Here is a 23082-nt window from a genome sequence, read left to right as displayed (position 1 = left end):
CCAGACTGGTCTCAAACTCCTGGGCTCAAGTGATCCTCCTGCCTCAGCCTCCCAAGTAGCTGGGACTACAGGCGCATATCACCACACCCAGCTATCGCTCCCTTTCTAACTTAGCTGTAAACCAACTGCATAAACTTATGCAACTATTGCTGGCTGGATTAATTCACTTTACAGTAAATGTGAACAAATCAACTGTTTTTATAATTGTTTCCTATTTGATAAATACGCTGGAAATTTTACCCAAGAGACCAAATGAAGCTTTACATTTCAAAACTTTAATGTCAATTAAGCAGCCTTTTCACTTGATATAAACTCACACACCCAGGAACACTGTGGGCTCAGAACATTATTTCACAAGCAGGTATTGTTGGCATGTTGTTTGTGTCACATTTAGATTCCGATTAACATGACATCATTTTGTTCCTCAGATCCATAACTTCCACAATGGGAAGGATGTTAAAAAAAAAAAAAATACAACCATCTGTGTGCACTGTTTCAAATGATAATCAACCTGACATACACAATAAAAGTATTTGAAAGTTACATCACCAGTTGCACTTAATGAGTCATCCTTTGTCAATGTTAGAATGAGGGAACCAGGATATGATTAGGAAGAGACTCAAGGGGTAAAATCTGAAGATTCTGTCCCATACCTCTGCAGAACTGTGGACCCCGACAGAGGACTTAGGGGAGGGGCTCAGAAGCAAAGGGCTGTTTTGAAAATAGTTTGATTTTGACACAATGATTTGCAGACAAGCCCAGCCACTGTGGGGAAAAGATAGAGAATGAAGAAGTTCCAAATAGCTAAGATGAACGTGAACTTCTAAACAGAATGAATTTTAATTGAAGAAGAAAGCTTTAGGATTATATCCACTTTAAGAAGTCTGCTGGTGGTATCTGGCTTTAGAGGTAGGTAATGCCTTTTGACACCCTTTCTTCAAAGAAAGGGGTAAGGGAAAACGAGACCAAAAAAAAAAAAAAACAAAACAACACCTTCTCAGGCCGGGCCTGGTGGCTCACACCTGTAATTCCAGCACTTTGGAAGGCTGAGAAGAGCGGATCACAAGGTCAGGAGCTCGAGAGCTGCCTGGCCAATATGGTGAAACCCCATCTCTACTTAAAAAAAAAAAAAATAAATAAAAATTATATATATATATAAATTAGCCGGGCTTGGTGACAGGTGCCTATAGTCTCAGCTACTTGGGAGGCTGAGGCAAGACAATCGTTTGAAACTGGGAGGTGGAGGTTGCAGTGAGCCAAGATCATGCCACTGCACTCCAGTCTGGGTGGCAGAGTGAGACGCCATCCGAACAAAAAAAACCCCACAAAACCAAAAAAACACTTTCTCAGATATGTGGCATAAAGAATTTCTCAATCCAGGACGTCATTCCTCCACTGACAAAAACTGACTAAATAATTAAGTCTTCTTACTGAAAAATGTAGGCAAGGTGGTCATCTATCACAGTGCCCACCAGGATGAAGTTTGTAGCAAAACTCAAGGATACCACAAAGCAATGCTACTGCAGCACAAACTGAACAAGGAGGCCCTACAGTAAGATACCAGATTAGTGCTTAAATCCTCAAGAGAAAATGGTCAGTCTGGATCAAGAGAAAAGTTCATCCAAACAAACCTACTTCAGATAAGCACATATATATGATCTACGGCACATATCAAAATGAAAAAATTGGAGTTGTAGTGGCCAATAGAACACATCCTTCAGCTTACCTTTTTTTTTTTTTTCTGAGCCAGAGTCTCGCTGTCACCCAGGCTGGAGTGCAGTGGCATGATCTTGGCTCAATGCAACCTCCGCCTCCCGGGTCCAAGCGATTCTCCTGCCTCAGCCTCCTGAGTAGCTGGGATTACAGGCATGTGCCACAATGCCCAGCTAATTTTTGTGTTTTTAGTAGAGATGGGGTTTCACCATGTTGGCCAGGCTGGTCTTACACTCCGCCCACCTCAGCCTTCCAAAGTGTTGGGATTACAGGCATTAGCCACCGTGCTGTACCCGGCCCAACTTACGTTTCATCTAATGACCTTATTAAGTGTTCACTTTTCAAAGGATCTTTTAACTTTGAGCTGACTAATGTCAGCTACCCCTCCCACTAGCCAACCTTTAGCCCTGAGCACACATGGGTATGAAAACAATCAAATTTAATAGCATCCTAAGTCTCAACCCAAGAGGAACAATTAGTAGTAACACTGATTGAGCTGCTTCACCACCTTTCCCCACAACCCACCTCTGTGTCACCGTCTGCTATTCTACTGACTTGGAGGCCAACAATATAACCTTCCCCACAACACTCTAAAACAGCTACCTATTTTTATCTCAAAAGTACTGACAGAAGGCTCCATTAGCAGCAAACAGACTTATGAACACAAGGTCCTCTAAGCTAGGAAAGCATTACTCTTTGAAATGGGGCTATATTTACAAATTTTATTTTTTTATCCCAAAAATACATATAAATGAACACCTGCTCTACAAATGCAGGGAGGCCTTTGCCTAACATTGTCATATGAAAATCAGTATCAGCTCTTTAACACACAATTTACATATATACATACATATACACTATATGTAAGCAGCGAATACTTTGCTACTTACACATATTCCTCTGGTGGAAAACTAGGAAACTGGGAAATTCCCCTGCTTTCCAACCTTGGGAAGGTAAATACAGCCTCTCTGAACAATTTTTAAAGGATGAAATGTGTAGAAACAATGTAAACAACACAACCTGCTTTAGACATATACACGTTATTAGAATAAAGAACCTGCCACATCAGTGACAGTTTATTTCTCAAAGAAAAAAAAAGGAGATAACATTTGAATAAAAATGCAAAACTGAAGTACAGTTAATATGATCAAAACTGTTGTGTACATGCTCCACGGAGAAATCAGGAATTCTTTCAGAAAGAACAGATCCACGGCCAATTTCAGTCACTTGTGATGCTGAATCAGCACCCACTGGTAGCAACCAGGATCCTTCTGTACAGTCACGGGCTTGAGCAGGTGCCATAAAGCATCTGTTTAAGTTAAACAGTCAGTAACGTTTACTGACTGCAGTACATTCCCACCCCCAAAAGACTAAGTGCAAAATCAACTTCTAAGCTCAAGAGCTCAACCAGGTCAAAGCTTTGGTATATACTGGAGGTTGTTTTGGTGATAACCAAAGCCTAGTAAGATTCTCTGCTCAGGGGTTCACCCCAAAAGAAAAACACCTGGTCCACAAAGCTTAATACCTATATAAATAAAGTTAACTGTACAAAGAGAACAAGCCATGATTTACCCTTAACCAAGGGTTTATAGTTTCCTAGGCAGCAGTTCTGAAAGCACCAACTAAAACCACCAACGCTTCTACTAAAACACGGTGTGTTGTAATTGGTGAGACTATTCCGAAAACAAATGCCTGCAGGCATGTGGCCAAGGTGCCACAGAAAAAGTTTAACAAACATTAGTCAGTGTATTCAAATGGTAACACAATCTGGTCAGCAACAGGGGAAAGACTTAAGGCAGTAAGAGGCATTACAGAGAGCATGATAGTGTTGGACCCACCACCATAGTGCTCTCTGAGTCAATCAAAGCCTTCCAACAAGGAAAACGTGTCTCAATAGTTTGGGTTCTTAGTTTGTTAGCTGTCAGACACTTCCTCCTCCTCCTCCTCATCCTCATCATCTTTCCTGTCTATTTCCGAAGTGTCCGACGACTCATGGAGCAAGACATATTCTCTGCTACTGAATCCAAATTTGAGTACATCCTTTTCTTTTAGTTCATAGTATCTCTGTGGCTCAATACGTTTGTTGTTTAAGAAGGTTCCATTGCCTGAGCCAAGGTCAATGATGTAGGGCTTCACTCTTCGGCCAACCGTGCCATCAGCACGGGTATATTCCACAAGCCTAGCAGAGAAAAAGGAGAAACCTATGAGCAAACTTCTGCCTCAGATCATCCAGCCTCTCTGAAGCTCTTTGCTAAGACAGCCTAGATGATGTAAATAACCTGACTTGAGCATAATTCAAGTTAAAATTCTAGGGAATCAAAGAAATCAAGGGGAAAGCATGGCCCTGGGAAGGGAAATTGGAAGTTTAAATATATTTAGTAGAAAAGGTGAGAATGGGTTACTGGAGGGTGGGGAGAATCCATGGAAGATCAAAAGGTGGAAATGCAGAATCCAAAGTCTCTTGCTGTGGTTAAGAAAATACATTTTTTTCTGTTGTTTATAATCAATGTTTCTTTAACCTATATTTCAATATATTTCAGTTCCTGTCCAAATGGGAAAAAACAGTGGACCTGGACTTCAGAGTCAAGGGAGCTATATTTGAGCCAGAGTTCTACTATGGCAGGAGTCCCCAGCTCCTGGACCATGGACTGGTACTAGTCCGTGGCCTGTTAGGAACCAGGCCGCACAGCAAGAGGTGAGCAGTGGGCAGACAGGCAAGCAAGCCAAACTTCATCTGTATTTTCAGCTGCTCCCCATCACTCGTATTATTATTGCCTGAGCTCCGCCTCCTGTCAGATCAGCGGTGCCATTAGTCTCATAGGAGCGTGAACCCTATTGTGAACTGTGCACAAGTGGGATCTAGGTTGCGTGCTCCTTAGGAGAATCTAATGCCTGATCTGTCGCTGTCTCCCATCACCCCCAGATGAGACCATCGAGTTGCAGGAAAGCAAGCTCAGGGCTTCCACTGATTCTAGATTATGGTGAGTTGCATAATTATTACATTATATATTACAATGAGATAATATTAGAAAATAAAGTGCACAATAAATGTAATGCACTTGAATCCTGAAACCATGTCCCTGGTTCCATGGAAAAACTGTCTTCCATGAAACCGGTCCTTGGTGCCAAAAAGGCTGGGGACCACTGTACTATAGTGATCATTTGTTAGGCAAGTCACTTGGTTTTGCTGGGCTTCAGTTTTCTCATCTGTCAAATGGGGATATAAATACTTGTCCATTCCAAGTCAGGAGACCATGTTAAAACAAAACAAAACAACAACCAACAACAAAAAATGGGCCAGGCGCAGTGGCTCACACCTATAATCTCAGCAATTTGGAAGGCTGAGGCGGGTGGATCACGAGGTCAGGAGTTCGACACCAGACTGACCAATACAATGAAACCCTGTCTCTACTAAAAATACAAAAATTCCCTGGGTGTGGCAGCGTGCGCCTGTATTCCCAGCTGCTCAGTAGCCTGAGGCAGGCGAATCGCTTGAACGCGGGAGGCAGAGGTTGCAGTGAGCTGAGATCGCGCCACTGCACTCCAGCCTGGGCACAGAAGGAGACTCCGTCTCACAAAAACAAAAAACCAAAAACCGGTCCTATCCTTCTCACAGGATTGTTGTGAGAATCATCACAGATGTCCCACGCAAGCTATCAAGAACCAGTTTCAAAATTAGTAGAGCACAGAGGCACATGCCTGTTGTCCCAGTTACTCAGGAGGCCAAGGTGGGAGACAATCATTTGAGCCCAAGAGGTTGCTGGAGTGAGCTGTCTTTGCTCCACTGCACTCTAGACTGGGTGACCGAGTGAGACCTTGTCACAAAAAAACAAAAAAATAGATTAAAAGTATAATGTTCTTATAAATATGTAAACAATTATTTAAAGGGAAGTTAGATTAACAACACTCTTTAGATATGAGGGGTATGGGATTCTTCTGTATATGTATGAACAAAAATCTTAGTAATCCTAACTAACTGAGCAATTGTTTCTGCTCACATTACAGTTTCTTCCTCCATGTTACTTACCGATATTGAAAGACCGCATGCTGCTTTGAACAAGATGGGTGATCGATAGGAATGTCTGCAATGCGGCGGTGTCGACCCAGTAGATACGCACTCTGTCGATGTATGTACATGACTGGAAGCACCTCATCATTTTTAAATGGGTAGAGACGCCACCGTTTTTTTGGAATACGTGCTTCTGGGGGCTCACTATATTTAATGACTACACCCCGGAAAGTGTTGGTGTCCTCAAGAAGTGCCCCAGAAAGTTCATAGCTTGGTTTTTCTTTAGCAGGCACCTCTTTTTCTTTGTTGTTGCCACCAGGCCGAGGAACCAACTCCTGAGACTCACTACCGCCACCACCAATGTCATTCCTCTGGCGATGCTCCCGTCGCCTGGCATTATAAAACTCCCGCTCTTCTTCCTGAGCCTGCAGGTTCTGAGTGTCTCGCTCCCGTCCCTGACCCTGCCCACTCCCAGGTCTCTCGTTAGACGTTCTCCTTTGGTGGGAATGGCCCCGGTGTCTGTACCGGTCACTTTTCCTAGCTCTCCTGTGTTCCTGTTCTGATGGTTCCCTGTGCTGCCGATCCTCCCGTCCTCTCCGGGGATGATCCTCACGCTCCTGAAATTCAAACAGATTCTGTAATTTTAACACAGTGCACAATCTAAAGACAGCCCAAATCTTGTTCTTTTTGAATGAGGTATATTCAAAAGGTCTTTTGTAATTTGGAGTTTGGCATTTAGAACAACATTCCCACAGAAATAAGATTATGTCTGGTGGTTATGTTCCCTTGCAAGGCCACAAAAATGATATCCCATGCTGCTATTCAACCATAGCCCTAATAGCACAAGCCCAGGTCCAGAGCCCTAAAAACAAGAGACTATTTAGTCCAGAAAGGAGAAAGAAAAATAATTTCCTCCTTTTCACAACAAAGGTAACTATGGGCAAACTTACAGGGAAGAATATACAGAAAATAGAACTAAGAGTTAAGTAGTCAGGTACAAGATACGTAAAGAAAGAAGCTAGCTTTCTCTCATGCCAAAAATGAAAATATAACAGTTTTTAAATCCTACTTCCACAGTTAAAAAAAAATTCAATACCTAGGAATAAACTTAAGAAACATGAAAGACATATAAGAAGAAATCTGTAAAAATTCATTAAAATAGAGGCTTTTTAAAGATCTGAAGAAATGGAGAAACATACCATGATTTCTTGAAAAAGACAGCATTGAAAATCAGCCTAGGCCAGGCACGGTGGCTCATGCCTATAATCCCAGCACTTTGGGAGGCTGAGACAGGCGGATCACCTGAGGTCAGGAGTTCCAGATCAGCCTGACCAACATGGTGAAACTCCATCTCTTCTAAAAATACAAAATTAGCCGGGTGTGGTGGCACATGCCTGTAATCCCAGCTACTCAGGAGGCTGAGGCAGGAGAATCGCTCGAACCTGGGAGGCAGAGGTTGCAGTAAGCCGAGATCGCGCCATTGCACTCCAGCCTGGGCAACAAGAGTGAAACTCCTTCTCAAAAAAAAGAAAAGAAGAAAAAAAATCAGCCTGGTAGAAAATGTCTGCAACACAAACCAGACAGTAGTCCTAGGGGGATACATTCTAAGTATGGTGGACGGCTGAAACCACGGATAGTACTGAACCTGACTGCCATCAAACATAACACATTTCTGTTCACATCTTCCACCCATAAATTTAATGCCTTTTCCATCTTAACTAAGCACTTATGAACTGTGGCTGTAACTTTTACAGTATGAAATACAACAGCAAAACTAGCATGAATTTCTTTTTCCTTCCCCACAATTTCACAATAGAAGATTCATTCTTACTATTGATCTTAGCAACTTCAATATAGGATTTGAAAAGTTTTTTTTAAGTTGAGAACTTTCATCTTTTCGTTTAGGAAGCACTTTACAGCTTCTCTTTAGCCTTCCTAATTGCCAAAATCACTACTATTGCACTTTGGGGCCACTACTAAATAAAATAAAGGTACTTGAATCCAAGCACTGCAAACTGCAACAGTTATCTGATAACCAGGATGACAACTAAAGTGACGGACAGGCAGGTAGCGCATACAGCACAGATACACCAGACAAAGGAAGGATTCATGTTCCTGGTGGGACAGCACAAGTTTATACCAAATGACTCAGGATAGTGACCAATTTAAACTTTATGAGTTGTTTTTTTCTGGAGTTTTCCATTTAATATTTTCAGATGTAGAAAGTGAAACCACAGATAAGGGGGGACTACTGTATATTACCACAGATAAGGGGGGACTACTGTATATTACTATATCAATAAGAAACAATTCAACAGAGAAACTGACAAATGGCCAGGTGCCAGTGGCTCACACTTGTAATCCCAGCACTTTGGGAGGCCAAGGCAATGGATCGCTTGAGCCCAGGAGTTTGAGACTAGCCTGGGCAACATGGTGAAACCCCGTCTCTACTAAAAATACAAAAATCAGCTGGGCACAGTGGTGCATGCCTGTAGTTCCAGTTCCTCAGAAGGCTAAGGTGGGAGGATTGCTTGAGCCTAGGAGGCAGAGGTTGCAGTGAGCTGAGATTCCACCACTGTACTCCAGCCTGGATGACAGAGCAAGACTCTGTCTCAAAAATAAAAAAGGAAAGAAAAATGAACAATTTTCAGAAGAAATAAATGTCCAAGGGCCGAGCACAGTGGGTGACGCCTGTAATCCCAGCACTTTGGGAAGCCACGGCAGGAGAATTGCTTAAGCTCAGGAGTTTAGACCAGCCTGAGCAACACGGCAAAACCCCACTTCTACAAAAAATACAAAAATCAGCCAGGCATGACAGCATGCACCTGTAATCTAAAATTACAGCTATTCTAGAATTTGAGGTGGGAGGATCACTTGAGCCCAGGAGGTCGAGGCTGAAGTGAGCTATGATCATACCACTGCAGTCCAGCCTGGGCTACAGAGACCCTGTCTCAAAAAAAAAAAAAAAGAAAAAGAAAAAAGAAATACATGTCCAGGCCGGGCGCGGTGGCTCAAGCCTGTAATCCCAGCACTTTGGGAGGCCGAGACGGGCAGATCACGAGGTCAGGAGATCGAGACCATCCTGGCTAACACGGTGAAACCCCGTCTCTATTAAGAAACACACACACAAAAAAAAACTAGCCGGGCGAGGTGGCGGGCGCCTGTAGTCCCAGCTACTCGGGAGGCTGAGGCCGGAGAATGGCGTGAACCTGGGAGGCGGAGCTTGCAGTGAGCTGAGATCCAGCCACTGCACTCCAGCCTGGGTGACAGAGTGAGACTCCGTCTCAAAAAAAAAAAAAAAAAAAAAGAAATACATGTCCAATAAATGCATGAAGATATGCTTAACCTAATAACCAATGCATCAAATTCTAAAAGAAACATGAATTTTCTCTCCTTGAATTAGTAAAATTAAAAAGATCAATAATATCTACAGTCAAAAAGGAAGGCACAGGAAAATGGGTATTTTCAGTCACTGCTGGTACAGGTATAAACTAGCATAGCCTATTTAGGTCAATTTGACAGTATTTAATCAAAATCTCATCAACCACTAATGCCACTTATAGAAATCAATCCTACAGAAATACTAGCAGAAACGCACAAACACATACATACCAATGTGTTTACTGTAATTTCATAATAAAAAAACTGGAAACAACTTAATGTCCTGCAACGGTAGAATGGTTAAATTATTATCTATTCATACAAAGGAATACTTCACAGCCATGAAAAAGAATGAGATCATGACATAGAAAGATATCTAATATATTGTTAAATGAGAGGGGAAAAAAGAGAAGGGGCAAGTTTCACAATAAGACCAGATATTTCTATATATAGACTTGGCAGATGAAATACTTGGAGAGATGTTCCCACTATAATTTAACTAGATACTTATTAAATTTTTAATGTATTGTTGGGCTGTCAATAAGCAAGGCAAAATCTCCAATGAGAAAAAAATCTCCAAAGTGGGGTAAGAAAAAAAAACAGATTTGAGCTCTAAGCATGGGCTCAAATACTAAAGAATACTAGACACACACAAGGAAATGGAAACAAGCCACTGAGCATGAGAGGCAGCAGAAACAAGTCTTATAGGGTGGGCATGGTGGCTCACGCCTGTAATCCCAGCACTTTGGGAGAGCAAGGGGGGCAGATCACTTGAGGTCGGTCAGGAGTTCGAGCCCAGCCTGGCCAACATTGTGAAACCCCGTCTCTACTAAAAATACAAAAATTAGCCAGGTGTGGTAGTGCATGCCTGTAATCCCAGCTACTTGGGAGGCTGAGGCAGGAGAATCGCTTGAACCCAGGAAGTGAAGGTTGCAGTGAGCAGAGATGGCGCCACTGCATTGTAGCCTGAACGACAAAGCAAGACTCCATCTCAAAAAAAAAAAAAAAAAAAAACAAAAAAAAAACAAGAGGCCGGGCAAAGTGGCTCACGCCTGTAATCCCAGCATTTTGGGAGGCCGAGGCGGGTGGATCATGAGGTCAGGAGTTCAAGACCAGCCTGGCCAAGATGGTGAAATCCCGTCTCTACTAAAAATACAAAAAATTAACCAGGCGCGGTGGCGGGCGCCTGTAATCCCAGCTACTTGGGAGGCTGAGGCAGGAGAATCGCTTGAACTCGGAGGGCAGAGGTTGCAGTGAGCCGAGACTGTGCCATGGACTCCAGCCTGGATGACAGAGACTCCATCTCAAAAAAAAAAAAGAAACAAGTCTTATAGATGTAGATCCCCAAGGACTTCATTCATGTACAAAATTTTATTATTATTTTTTTATTTTAAAAAGAAAAAATGAGACATTCTTTGCGGAGAGTCGCCGGGGTTTCCTGGTTCAACAGTGCTTGGACGGAACCGGGCTCTTGTCCCCCACCCCGGCTGGCCGCCCATAGCTAGCCCTCTGTCACCTCCTCACTGGGCCCTCTGACGGTCCCAAGGCCCCCGTCGCCAGTCCAGCGCCATGCAGTCACTGCCACGCAGCCACTGCCACCACGACCGCGTCCCCCTCGCAGGTGAGCCAGAACTACCACCATCAACCGCCAGATCAACCTGGAGTTCTACGCCTCCTACATCTACCTGTCATGTCTTACTACTTTGACCACGATGATGTGGCTTTGAAGAATTTTGCCAAGTACTTTCTTCACCAGTCTCATGAGGAGATGGAACATGCCGAGAAACTAATGAAGATGCAGAGCCAAAGAGATGGCCAAATCTTCCTTCAGGATATCAAGAAACCAGACCATGATGACTGGGAGAGCGGGCTGAATGCAATGGGGTGTGCATTACATTTGGAAAAACATGGGAATCAGTCACTACTGGAACTGCACAAACTGGCCACCAACAAAATGACCCCCATTTGTGTGACTTCACTGAGACACATTACCTGAATGAGCAGGTAAAATCCATCAAAGAATTGGGTGACCACGTGACCAACTTGCGCAAGATGGGGGCACCCAAATCTGGCTTGGCAGAATATCTCTTTGACAAGTACGCCCCGGGAGACAGTGATAATGAAAGCTAAGCCTTAGGCTAATTTCCCCATAGCCATGGGGTGACTTCCTGGTCACCAAGGCAGTGCATGCATGTTGGGGTCTCCTTTGCCTTTTCTATAAATTGTACCAAAACACCCACTTAAGTTATTTGATTTGTACCATTCCTTCAAATAAATACATTTGGTATCTCCCACCAAAAAAATAAAAAAAAAACTTATTGCTATGGACTAGGTAACATACAAAAATGTTTGCAGATAATTAAGGTTAAAAATTTTAAAAGAGAGAGCAGCAAGAGACTTCCAAAATGATTAGGCAGAAAATGAGAATGATACAAAAATTAGCATGGCCCCTAATTAAAAAAATACATAATAATAATAAAAATGATTAGGCAGGTAGGACACAGTGCCTCAAACCTATAATCCCAGCACTTTGGAAGGCCGAGGCAGGTGGATCACTTGAGTCCAGGAGTTCGAGACCAGCCTGGGCAACATAGTGAGACCCCCCCCCCCGCCATCTCTAAAAATAATAATAAAAATAAAATTAAAAAGTAAAAATTTTTCTTGGTGACTTCACAACCATTAGGATGGCTACCATAAAAAAACTGAAAATAACAAGTATTGGCAAAGATGTGGAAAAATCAAAACCCTTGTACACTGCTGGTGGGAAAATGTAAAATGGTACAGTTAGTGTGGAAAACGGTACAGTAGTTCCACAAAAAATTAAAAAACAGAATTGCCATATGATCCAGCAATCCCACTTCTGTTTATATATCCCAAACAAATGAAAGCAGGGTCTCAAATAGATACTTGAGCTCCCATGTTCATTGCAGCATTATTCACAATACCCTAAAAGTGGAAGCACTGGGACTAAGACCTCCTCCCCTGCTCCCTGCCATACACAGGGCTCAAGTGAGGGCCTGCTTGCTCAGAGTGGGACTCAAGTTTTTCTAGACTTCCTAGCCTAGCAAAGACATGCATCAAGAGAGAGCCTCAGACAACCACCCTTCCTACTCTAAAACATTTACAAGCTTGCCACCACTATCTGCCTTGAGTTCACCAGGACTAATCTTATCATGTCCTTTATCCCTGATTAAGAGTCACTGTAAGAAGTCAAAATGGCCGGGTGTGGTGGCTTATGTCTGTAATTCTAGCACTTTGGGAGGCTGAGGTGGGTGGATCGCTTGAGGTCAGGGGTTCAAGACCAGCCTGGCCAACATGGTGAAATCCCGTCTCTACTAAAAATACAACAATGAGCTGGATGTGGTGGCATGTGCCTGTAGTCCCAGTTACTTGGGAGACTGGAGCAGAAGAATCACTTGAACCCCAGAGGTGGAGGCTGCAGGGAGCCGAGATTATACCACTGCACTCCAGCCTGGGTGATGGAGTGAGACTCTGTCTAAAAAGAAAAGAAAGAAAAGAAAAGAGAAAAGAAAATAGTTTTTTTTAAAAAATTCAGTTCCCAATTCCTCTCCTCTGTCTTCCCTTGAACCCCTCCAATCAGGTCTCACCCTTATTATTCCAGTAAAATGGCTGGTCAAGATCACCAATGACCTCCACATTGCTAAATCCAGTGGCCAATTCTCAGTCTTCATTTCCCTTAACTATCAGCAGCATCTAACAGAGTTAATCACTGTATCCTCAACACATTTCCTTCTAATGGCTTCAAGTTACCAGATTCTCTTGCTTCTCTTTCTTTCCAGTCTCCTTTGCTGATGTCACTGCAATTTCTTCACACTGGATCACCCCTGGATTCAGTCCTTTGTTGGTTGTTCTTCTATCTACAGTCATTTCCTTAGTAATTTCATCTAATCCTAATACTTTACATACATCTATATGCAGATGACTCTCAAATGTTTATCTCCCCTCTCATTTAGAAAGAGGGTCACTGCAGATGTAATAAATTAAGGTCATACTGGAGTAATGTAGGTCATTAATCCCATGTGACTGGTGACCTTGGAAGAAAAGAGACAGAGAGATTCATGGGAGAAGGCCATGTGATAATGGACAGAGAGTCTATATCATAGTGATTACCTCTGGCCAGTGAGGTGGAGGTTTTTCGGTTGAGGAGGTGGTGCAATTTTGGGGATGAGAGAAGTAAACCATACTCTCATTTCATATTTTACATACCTCTGTATTATTACCATGAGCATGTAATGAATACATTTGTTTCGAAAATAGTGGTTCAGTTGGACACGGTGGTTCACATCTGTAATCCCAGCACTTTGGGAGGCTGAGGCGGGCGGATCACTTGAGGTCAGGAGTTTGAGACCAGCCTGACCAACATGGTGAAACCCTGTCTCTACTAAAAATATAAAAATTAGCCAGGCATGGTAGCACGTGCCTGTAATCCTAGCTACTGGGGAGGCTGAGGCACGAGAATCACTCAAATCCAGGAGGCAGAGGTTGCAGTGAGCCGAGAGCACACTACTGTACTCCAGCCTGGGCAACAGAGTGACACTTCACCAAAAAAACAAAACAAAATAAAAAAACAAACAAACAAAAAAAACCAACCCACAAAAATGGTGGTTCAGAGGTCGAGAAAAAAATAAAGTAATCATTCAGTATCCTCAGGAGATTGGTTCCAGGATCCCCAGTGGATAAAAAAGATATCAAAAAACAAAACAAAACCGAAAAAGGTATCTCAGGATGCTGAAGTTCCTTATATAGAAATTGGAGAATATCCTCCTCTGTGTGTGTGTGTATATATATATATATATTTTTTTGAGACGGAGTCTTGCTCTGTCACCCAGGCTGGAGTGCAGTGGCGCCATCTCGGCTCACTGCAAGCTCCGCCTGCCGGGTTCACGCCATTATACTGCCTCAGCCTTCTGAGTAGCTGGGACCACAAGCGCCCGCCATCACACCCGGCTAATTTTTTGTATTTTTAGTAGAGACAGGGTTTCACCATGTTAGCCAGGATGGTCTTGATCTCCTGACCTTGTGATCCGCCCACCCTGGCCTCCCAAAGTGCTGGGATTACAGGCGTGAGCCACCGTGCCCGGCCATCCTCCTGTATACTTTTAATCATTGCTAGGTTATTTATAATACCTAATACAATGTAAATGCTATATAAATAGTTGCTATACTGTTTTATATTTGTCTTTCAAAATTTGTTTTTAAAACAGAGTCTTGCTCTGTTACCCAGGCTGGAGTGCAGTGGTGCAATCTTGGCTCACTGTAATCTCCACCTCCCAGGTTCAAGCGATTCTCCTGCCTCAGCCTCCCAAGTAGCTGAGACTACAGGCGCCCACCACCACACCTGGCTAATTTTTGTATTTTTAGTAGAGATGAGGTTTCACCATGTTGGCCAGGCTGGTCTCCTGACCTCAGATGATCCACTCGCCTTGGCCTCTCAAAGTGCTGGGATTACAGGCGTGAGCCACTGTGACTGGCCCAGACTCTAATCCCAGTTACTTGGGAGGCCGAGGCAGGAGAATCCTCGAACCCAGGAGGCAGAGGCTACAGTGAGCAGAGATTGCGCCACTCAAGCCTGGGCAACAGAACAAGACTCCATCTCAAAAAAAAAAAAAAAAAGATGATTGAATTATCATCCCTCAAAATTGAGAATAAGGCAAGAGTGTCTGTTCTCATTACTCTTTTATCTCTCTTTGCCTGCCCCCATCTCTGTGTGATTTGCTCCTCCTTGCTTCCTGCCATGGTTGTGAGGCCTCTCCAGCCATGTGGAACTGTAAGTCCATTAAACCTTTCTTTTGTAAATTGCCCAGTCTCGGGTATGTCTTTATCAACAGCATGAAAACGGACTAATGCAAACAACAAAAGGAAATAAAATGCACACAGATTGTAAAGGAAGAAATAAAACTGTCCCTATTTGTAGATATGATTGTCTATGTAGAAAATCCCAAGTAATCTAAAACAAAAAAAACCTAGAATAAACTAGTTCAGCAAGGATACAGGATTAAGATAAACACACAAAAATGAATTATATTTCTATATAGTAGCAATGAACATGTGGACACCCATTTAAAATACCCTTTATAATCATTCCACAAAGAAATATATATAAGATTTATATGCTGAAAACTACGACTGATAAAATATATCAAAGATGATCTATATAAAAGGGGAAACACACAATGTTCATGGATTAGAAGATTTAACATAGTAAAAAGTCAATTATTGCCCCCAAACACCAGTTTAACACAAATCCTATCAAAATCCTAGCAAGATTTTTCTTTTGGATCTCACTCTGTCGCCCAGGCTGGAGTGTGGTGGTATGATCACTGTTCACTGCAGCCTCAACCTCCTAGGCTCAAGTAATCCTCCCACCTCAGCCTCCTGAGTAGCTGGGACTACAGGCATGGCATCACACCCAGCTAATTTTTGCATTTTTTGTAAAGATGGGTTTCACCATGTTGCCCAGGCTGGTCTGGAGCTCCTGAGCTCAAGTCATCTGCCCACCTCAGCCTCCCAAAGTATTGGGATTACAGGCATGAGCCACTGTGACCTGCCCAGACTTTTTAAAAATAGAGATAAGATTGTTCTAAAACTTTTATGGATGACAAAAGAAGTTGAATAGCTAAACCAATTTTTACAAAGAAGAATAAAACAGGAGAAATCAGTCCATACAATTTCAAGACTTATTATATAGCTATAGTAATCAAGATTGTGTGGTATTGGAAGAATGACAGACACTGACAAATGGAACCGAACAGACATCCCAGAAATAGACCTATACAAATATGCCCAACTGATTTTTGACAAAAGAGCAAAAGTAATTCAGTGGAGGAAAGATGGTCTTTTCAACAAATGGTGTTGATGTTTGTGGACATTCATAGGCAAAACAAAAACAAAAACAAAAACAAAACCCTAAAAAGAAACTGAAAACAGATCATGGACTTTTAAGAAAAAAAATTTAGAAGAAAATTCGGAGATCTAGGGCTAGGCAAAAAGTTCTTAGCCATGACATCAAAAGCACAATCCATAAAAGGAAAAACAGATAAGCTGGACTTCTTTGAAATTAAAAAAAACTTTTGTTCTGAGATAAACCCTGTTAAGAAAATGAAGACAAGCTACAGACTGGGAAAAAAATACTTGTAAACCACATACCCCAAAAGGACTAGTATCTACAATATAAAAAGAATTCTTAAAAACTAAACAGTAAAAAAGCAAATAATACTATTAGAAAACAGGCAAAAGACAGCTGGGCGCAGTGGCTCATACTGGGATTACAGCAAAGTGCTGTAATCCAGCACTTCGGGAGGCTGAGGTGAGTGGATTACCTGAGGTCAAGAGTTCAAGACCAGCCTGGTCAACATGACGAAACCCCATCTCTACTAAAAATACAAAAATTAGCCAGGCATGGTGGCAGGAGCCTGTAATCCCAGCTACTTGGGAGGCTGAGGCAGGAGAATCCCTTGAACCTGGGAGGCTGAGGCTGAAATGAGCTGAGATCACGCCATTGCACTCCAGCCTAGACAACAAGAGTGAAACTCCATCTCAAAAAAACAAAAGAAAAAAAAGAAAAAAAAGCAGGCAAAAGACATGAGACATTGCACCTGAGAAGATACATACAGATGGCAAATAAGCACATGAAAAGACGTCCAAGGCTGGGTGTGGTGGCTCACGCTTGTAATCCCAGCACTTCGGGAGGCTGAGGCGGGCAGATCACGAGGTCAGAAGTTCGAGACCAGCCTGGCCAACATAGTGAAACCCTATCTGTACTAAAAATACAAAAAATGGGCCGGGCGCGGTGGCTCAAGCCTGTAATCCCAGCACTTTGGGAGGCCGAGACGGGTGGATCACGAGGTCAGGAGATCGAGACCATCCTGGCTAACACGGTGAAACCCCGTCTCTACTACAAAATACAAAAAAACTAGCCGGGCGAGGTGGCGGGCGCCTGTAGTCCCAGCTACTCAGGAGGCTGAGGCAGGAGAATGGCGTGAACCTGGGAGGCAGAGCTTGCAGTGAGCTGAGATCCGGCCACTACACTCCAGCCTGGGCGACAGAGCGAGACTCCGTCTCAAAAAAAAAAAATAAATTAAAAAAATAATAATAAAAATAAAAATACAAAAAATTAGCTGGACGTGGTGGTGGGCACCTGTAATCCCAGCTACTCGGGAGGCTGAGGCAGGAGAATCACTTGAACCCGGGAAGGGGAGATTTCAGTGAGCCAAGATCACGCCATTGTACTCCAGTCCAGGTCACACACACACACACACACAAAGCCAGCCTTGGTGACGGAGCGAGACTCCGTCTCAAAAAAAAAAAAAAAAAAAAAAAAGGAAAATGCAAATTAAAATCACAATGAAATACTACTACACACCTATCAGAATGGTTAAAATAAAGTGATAACTTGAAATGCTGATAAAGATACAGGGAAACTGGATCATTCACACATTGCTGGTGGGAATATAAAATGGTACAGCCACTGTTACGGACTAAACTGTACTCTCCAAAATTAGCAAGTTAAAGTACCAAACCCAAGTACCTCAGAATGTATTAATAACTGTTTTTGGAGATAAGGTCTTTAAAGAGCTGATTAAGTTAAAAAATGAGGGCAGGGCCCTAATCCAATATGGCTGAGAAAAGACACCAGGACAGAAAAAAGATCATTTAAGGATACAGCAAAGAGGTAGCCATCTGCAAGCCAAGGAAAGAGGATTTTTTTCAGGAGAATCCAAACCTGCTAACACCCTAATTTTTGACTTTTAGCCCCAGAACTACAGGAAAATGAATTTCTGTTGTTTAAGCCACCTACTCTATGGTATTTCATTATGGTGGCCCTAGGAAACTAATACAGCCACTCTGGAAAACAGTCTGGCAATTTCTTAAAAGAATTAAACCTGCAACTACCGTACAATCCAGCAATTGCACTCCAGAGAAATGAACTCTTATGTTCACATAAAAACCTGTACACAAATGTGTATATAGCAGCTTTATGTGTAATAGCCAAAAAATGGAAACAACCCAGATGTTCTTTAATGAGTAAGTGGCTAAATCCATGCCATATGGATACCACTCAGCAATGAAATGGAACAAACTACTGAGAGCTGCAACCTGAATTAATCTCCAAAGGATTCTGCTGAGTGAGAAAAGACAATCCTAAAGGTTACATACCGTATGATTCCACTTACATAACATTCTTGAAATGACAGAATTATAGAAATGAAGAACAGATTAGAAGTTGACAAGTTAAGGAAGGATAAAAGTGGAAGATAAGTGTGTGTGGCTACAAAAGGACAACATGAGGTATTCCTTGTGGTGAAGGAAATGTTATCTTGACTATATCGATGTCAATATTCTGATGATGATATTGTACCACAGTTCTATTATGAATAGATGCTACCACTGGGAGAAACCAGGAAGAGTATATCTCCCTGAATTATTTCTGACAACCATATGTGAACCAATAATAATCTCAAAATAAAAAGTTTAATTTAAGCAAACAAGCAGAAAAAAGAAATACACCCAGTTTTCAGAAAAGCCCATTGGAGGTACAGGTAGAGATGTAGGCGAGTGTGTGTGCACACACGCGCACACACACAATACACATACACACAGCCCTCTTTAGCTGTGATAGGAAAAGGCTCTCAATTTGGACCCAACATCAAAACACCCCAATCCACTTACCTGCTTCACTTTGACTGTTGAGTAGTGAGGACTTCGGTTTCTCTTACTCCGAGGAGACTTGCTTCTTCTCCCTGAGGACTTGTTTTTCTTTTTGGGTGGGGACCTATACAGAGCATGGTACACAGGATTTTATCGCAATTTCCCTTCCCCCATAAAAATTAGCTTCCAGTATCAGGCTTACCTAACACAAACACTGCTTTTGTGAAGGTATCTGCCAATCACATTAAAGGAGTCACGAGGTTCATTTTCCTAGCTCTAACGTCTCCCTTGCATTCCATACTCACATAGACAACTGTCTACTGAACCTTCTCACTTAGGTAACAAAACTCTTAATTTCCAACCCTTCATAAACCTTTCCTCTCCTACTCCTTGCCATCTTGCTAACTGGCATCACCATCCGGAAGTCACCCTTGATTCTTTATCCCTCACTACCAACACCCCTAGCATCAGGAACAATCCCTCCATCCTGTGGTTCTACTTCCTCCCTATGCCATCTCATTCCTACCACCCACCTTCTTGACCACTATACTCCACCGACACTGGCTTTTTCCCATTTCAATCATAATTCATTCTACTTCAAGTTCTTTGCAGATGTTGTTTCCTCTGCCTGGATCTTTAAGAGGTTGAATCATTCCTATCACTCAGGTCTGGACTCAAATGGCACCTCTTTAGAGAGGCCTCCTCCCTCTTCTCTCCAATCTCTATCACATTACTGTTATAACCTATCAATAATATTTGTTATTGAAACTTTTTTTTTTTTTTTAATCATCTGTCTCAGGGTTAGAGCACGGCCAATTTGGCACTGGTGAAGATCATCTAACTGAATCGCCCTTGCAGCCCCAATACCTAGGGCAGTCTTTCACACTTAAAATAGGCACTCAGTAAAACTATGGTGAATGAATGCATAAATAAATGAGTCTAGCAAGAAGTAACTTTTTTTATTTTTATTTTTCCAGTTTCTGTTAGGTAGCTCGCCTAGACCTCGATGTGAAAACCTTTCTGGCAGGTAACTGGAAAGACAAGGCCCACACTCCATTTGTGGGCGGGATGGGGAAAATCTCATTCCAATTTAACAGATTATCAGTGCTATCTGTTGGGCTACACTCTTCGAAGTGCTGGGGACACAAGAATGAAGGAGTGGGATCCTGCCGGTGTGTCATTAGGCGTTGAACACCGAGCTATAAGGCAAGTGACAGAGCAAGCATAACACAAGCACGACTGGATCACTCTCAACAGTCCCTCAGGATTAAGTCCGGGCTGCTGCGCCCAGCATTCAAAACCTGTTTCGGATGCTAGCCCTGCCCGCCTTTCTGAATGAGCCCAACCCAACGTCCATCCTGGGCTGCTCCCCCACTTACCGGCTAACTCCTCGGGCTCGGTTCCCGCGGTGGCCCGGGCGGGCGCCCGGCTCGCTGGTCGGCGGAGACGGGCTACCGCCGGAGTGGTCCGGACGGCGGTGGGCGGGAGGTGCGACTTCTGGGCTGAGACGCTCCTGCTTCACCACCACCCCCGCCGGCAGCACCATGTCCCCGTCCCGGTGTCTTCGCCGGCTCCCTCGCTCCCGTTCGCTCTTCACCGCCTTCATTCTGTGATTTTGGCTGAGCGAAAGAAAACAGATCCGTTGAGCTCCTCTAGCTGAAGGAAATGACGAGTTTGACTCCTGGACTTCCGCTTCCGGGGTGCCCAACCTCCCAGAAATCCTCGCGGCAGATATTAAACACGTGACTACTCCCTAGTGGGCGTAGCCACAGTGACCGGCTTGGGTGGCGGGAGTTTCAAGTTTCAAAAACAAACTTCTGGCTGGGCGTGGTGACTCTCGCCTGTAGTCCCAGAACTTTGGGAGGCCGATAGTCCCAGAACTTTGGGAGGCCGAGGCTGGCGGATCACCTGAAGTCAAGAGTTCGAGAACAGCCTGGCCAACATGGCAAAACCTCGTCTCTACTAAAAATACAAAAATTAGCCAGGTGTGGTGGCGCGCGCCTGTAATCCCAGCTACTCGGGAGAATGAGGCAAGATAATCGCTTGAACCCGGGAGGCGCAGGTTGCAGTGAGCGCAGATCGCACCACTGCACTCCAGCCTGGGCGACAGAGCGAGATGTCTCAAAAACAAACAAACAACAATAACAACAAAAAACTGGGAAAAAGCAAACCTCTCAAGACTGTTTGTTGCCACATTACTGGTAATTACAAAACGTGGAAACAATGTAAATACCCAGCAGTAGGGAAGTTAGCCAAATTAATGGGTGTTATGTGGCCATTAGTAAACCATTTACAAACTTTAAAAACCCTGACTTGTTAACGACAAAGCAGGATACAAAATTGTGCGCAAACCGTAATTACATTTACATTTGGAAATAGAAGGGAGGAAGACATGGAAATGCAATCAGAGATGATAACCCGTGGGCAAATCATTAGCTTTTCCTCTTCTATTTCCTGAACTTTTTGCAATGCTGTTGGGGCTCAGAAATCGAAACCCCAAAATATGGCGCACTGACATGCCGAACTGAAGAAGCCTCAATGTTCCTTCCCGGTGCCCACCGTCTCTCCCAAAGCGCACGTCTTTATCTGCCTAAGATACAGACTACCAAAAGGAATAATTGTTTCTTTCTTCTCCTCCCAAGAATGTAATCACACCTGACCAGAGACCGTTATGCTGTCAAAAGTAGCTATTTACAGCCGAACACGGAGGCTGCAGCCTGTAATTCCGGCCCTTTGGGAGGCCAAGGCAGGAAAATCGCTTGAAGCCAGGAGTTCCAGACCAACCTGCCCAACATAGCAAGACTCTGTCTCTACAAAAATTAAATTTTGCAGGGGCTGGTGGCTCGTGCCTGTGGTCCCAGCAGAGATAGGAGGATCACTTGAGCCCAGGAGTTGGAGGCTGCAGTGAGCCGTGATGGCACCACTGCACTCCAGCCAGGGCTACAGAGTGAGACCCTGTCTTCAAAAAAACCAAACCAAAACAAAAACAACAACAAAAAACTATTTACAAATGTATCTCTGTTCCCTTATTAATTCATTCTGCCTAGTAATCCCTGAACAGAATTCCTCCTTCTCCCACCCTCATAAGTCTGTTTTACCAGGAGGATATTTAAGCTTCTGAACCCCTTTCAGGGTGGGTAATCACGCTGTGATTCTCCCCGTGTATACACTTTAAATACATTCGTATGCTTTTTCTCCAATTAATCTGCCTTTTGTGAACTGATTTTTGAGCGACTCCTCAGGGGGCAAAGGGGAAGTTTCCCATTGGCTCCTACATTGTCATTTCTCCATTTAATTAGAAAAATACTTCAGGCCACGTGCGGTGGCTCACGCCTGTAATTCCAACACTTTGGGAGACCGAGGCAGGGGGATGACGAGGTCAGGAGTTCGCGACCAGCCTGGCCAACATGGTGAAACCCCATCTCTACTAAAAATACAAAAATTAGCCAGATGTGGTGGCAGGCACCTGTAATCCCAGCTACTCGGGAGGCTGAAGCAGGAGAATCGTTTGAACCTGGGAGGTGGAGGTTGCAGTGAGCCAAGATCACCCCACTGCGCTTCAGGCTGGGCAACAGAGCGAGACTCCATCTCAATTTAAAAAACAAAACAAGCCCTTTCTGGCGGTAACGACCTACCCACGAGAACATGCCTCTTGCAAAGGATCTCCTTCATCCCTTCCCTGAAGAGAAGAGGAAACACAAGAAGAAACGCCTGGTGCGGAGCCCCAATTCCTACTTCATGGATGTGAAATGCCCAGGATGCTATAAAATCACCAGTCTTTAGCCATGCACAAACGGCAGTTTTGTGTGTTGGCTGCTCCACTGTCCTCTGCCAGCCTACGGGAGGAAAAGTAAGGCATACAGAAGGATGTTCCTTCAGGAGGAAGCAGCACTAAAAGCACCCTGAATCAAGATGAGTGGGAAACAATCTCAATAAACACATTTTGGGAACAACAACAACAAAAAAACCCTTCAGAAAACCTAGGAACTCCAGATGACTTCCTCTGGGAATTGTCCCTTAATCCTTCATGAGGAGTCAGGAGATGACTCCTGTTTTTCAGGTGACAAAATTGGGGCACAGCAAAGGTGATCTGCCCACTTCATTCAAATCGCGAGCTAGACCTAGCAGCGCAGGGACTCGAACCGCCGTTTTCCTTGCTTCCGAGAGTACAGAGACGAACCGGTGAGCAGAAGGCCTAAGAAGCCAGGAACAAGAGGTTTCCGCCCAGGAGGCACAGAATGAAACTCGCCGGGTTGTTGGCCCCGCCCCACTTCGAAGCTCCGCCCAGGCCAAGAAGCGCGGGGGCGGGA

At 43.6% G+C, this 23082-nt stretch overlaps 1 protein-coding gene, 1 long non-coding RNA gene and 2 pseudogenes across 3 annotated transcripts; 3 read left to right on the top strand and 1 right to left on the bottom strand.

The window, feature by feature from the left end:
• Positions 1 to 253: 253 nt before the first annotated feature.
• On the bottom strand, positions 254 to 22546 carry LOC105494736 (Smad nuclear interacting protein 1). 2 transcript variants are annotated; one of them, XM_011763475.3, is made up of 5 exons: positions 22408 to 22546; positions 20152 to 20391; positions 18794 to 18896; positions 5741 to 6339; positions 254 to 3892 (listed from the first exon to the last, which is right to left on the bottom strand). In XM_011763475.3, the coding sequence occupies exons 2-5, from the start codon at positions 20376 to 20378 to the stop codon at positions 3628 to 3630; spliced, it is 1194 nt and encodes a 397-aa protein (XP_011761777.1). In that variant the 5' UTR covers positions 20379 to 20391; positions 22408 to 22546; the 3' UTR covers positions 254 to 3627. The 2 variants fall into 2 exon arrangements, with proteins under 2 accessions (XP_011761777.1, XP_070952065.1); XM_071095964.1 differs by lacking the exons at positions 254 to 3892; positions 22408 to 22546 and adding an exon at positions 3899 to 5528 and having other exon boundaries at positions 20152 to 20452.
• Positions 790 to 5835, top strand: LOC105494737 (uncharacterized). Its single transcript, XR_011622956.1, has 4 exons — positions 790 to 909; positions 4254 to 4408; positions 4637 to 4694; positions 5719 to 5835. It is a non-coding gene; the product is annotated as an uncharacterized lncRNA (long non-coding RNA).
• LOC105494735 (ferritin heavy chain pseudogene) lies at positions 7763 to 11233 on the top strand (annotated as a pseudogene).
• On the top strand, positions 22418 to 23061 carry LOC112429001 (small ribosomal subunit protein eS27-like; annotated as a pseudogene).
• The last annotated feature ends 21 nt before the right edge of the window (positions 23062 to 23082 follow it).

The sequence above is a fragment of the Macaca nemestrina genome, chromosome 1, assembly GCF_043159975.1.
Source record: "Macaca nemestrina isolate mMacNem1 chromosome 1, mMacNem.hap1, whole genome shotgun sequence".
Taxonomy (NCBI): domain Eukaryota; kingdom Metazoa; phylum Chordata; class Mammalia; order Primates; family Cercopithecidae; genus Macaca; species Macaca nemestrina.
This window is presented reverse-complemented; position numbering and strand designations above follow the sequence as displayed.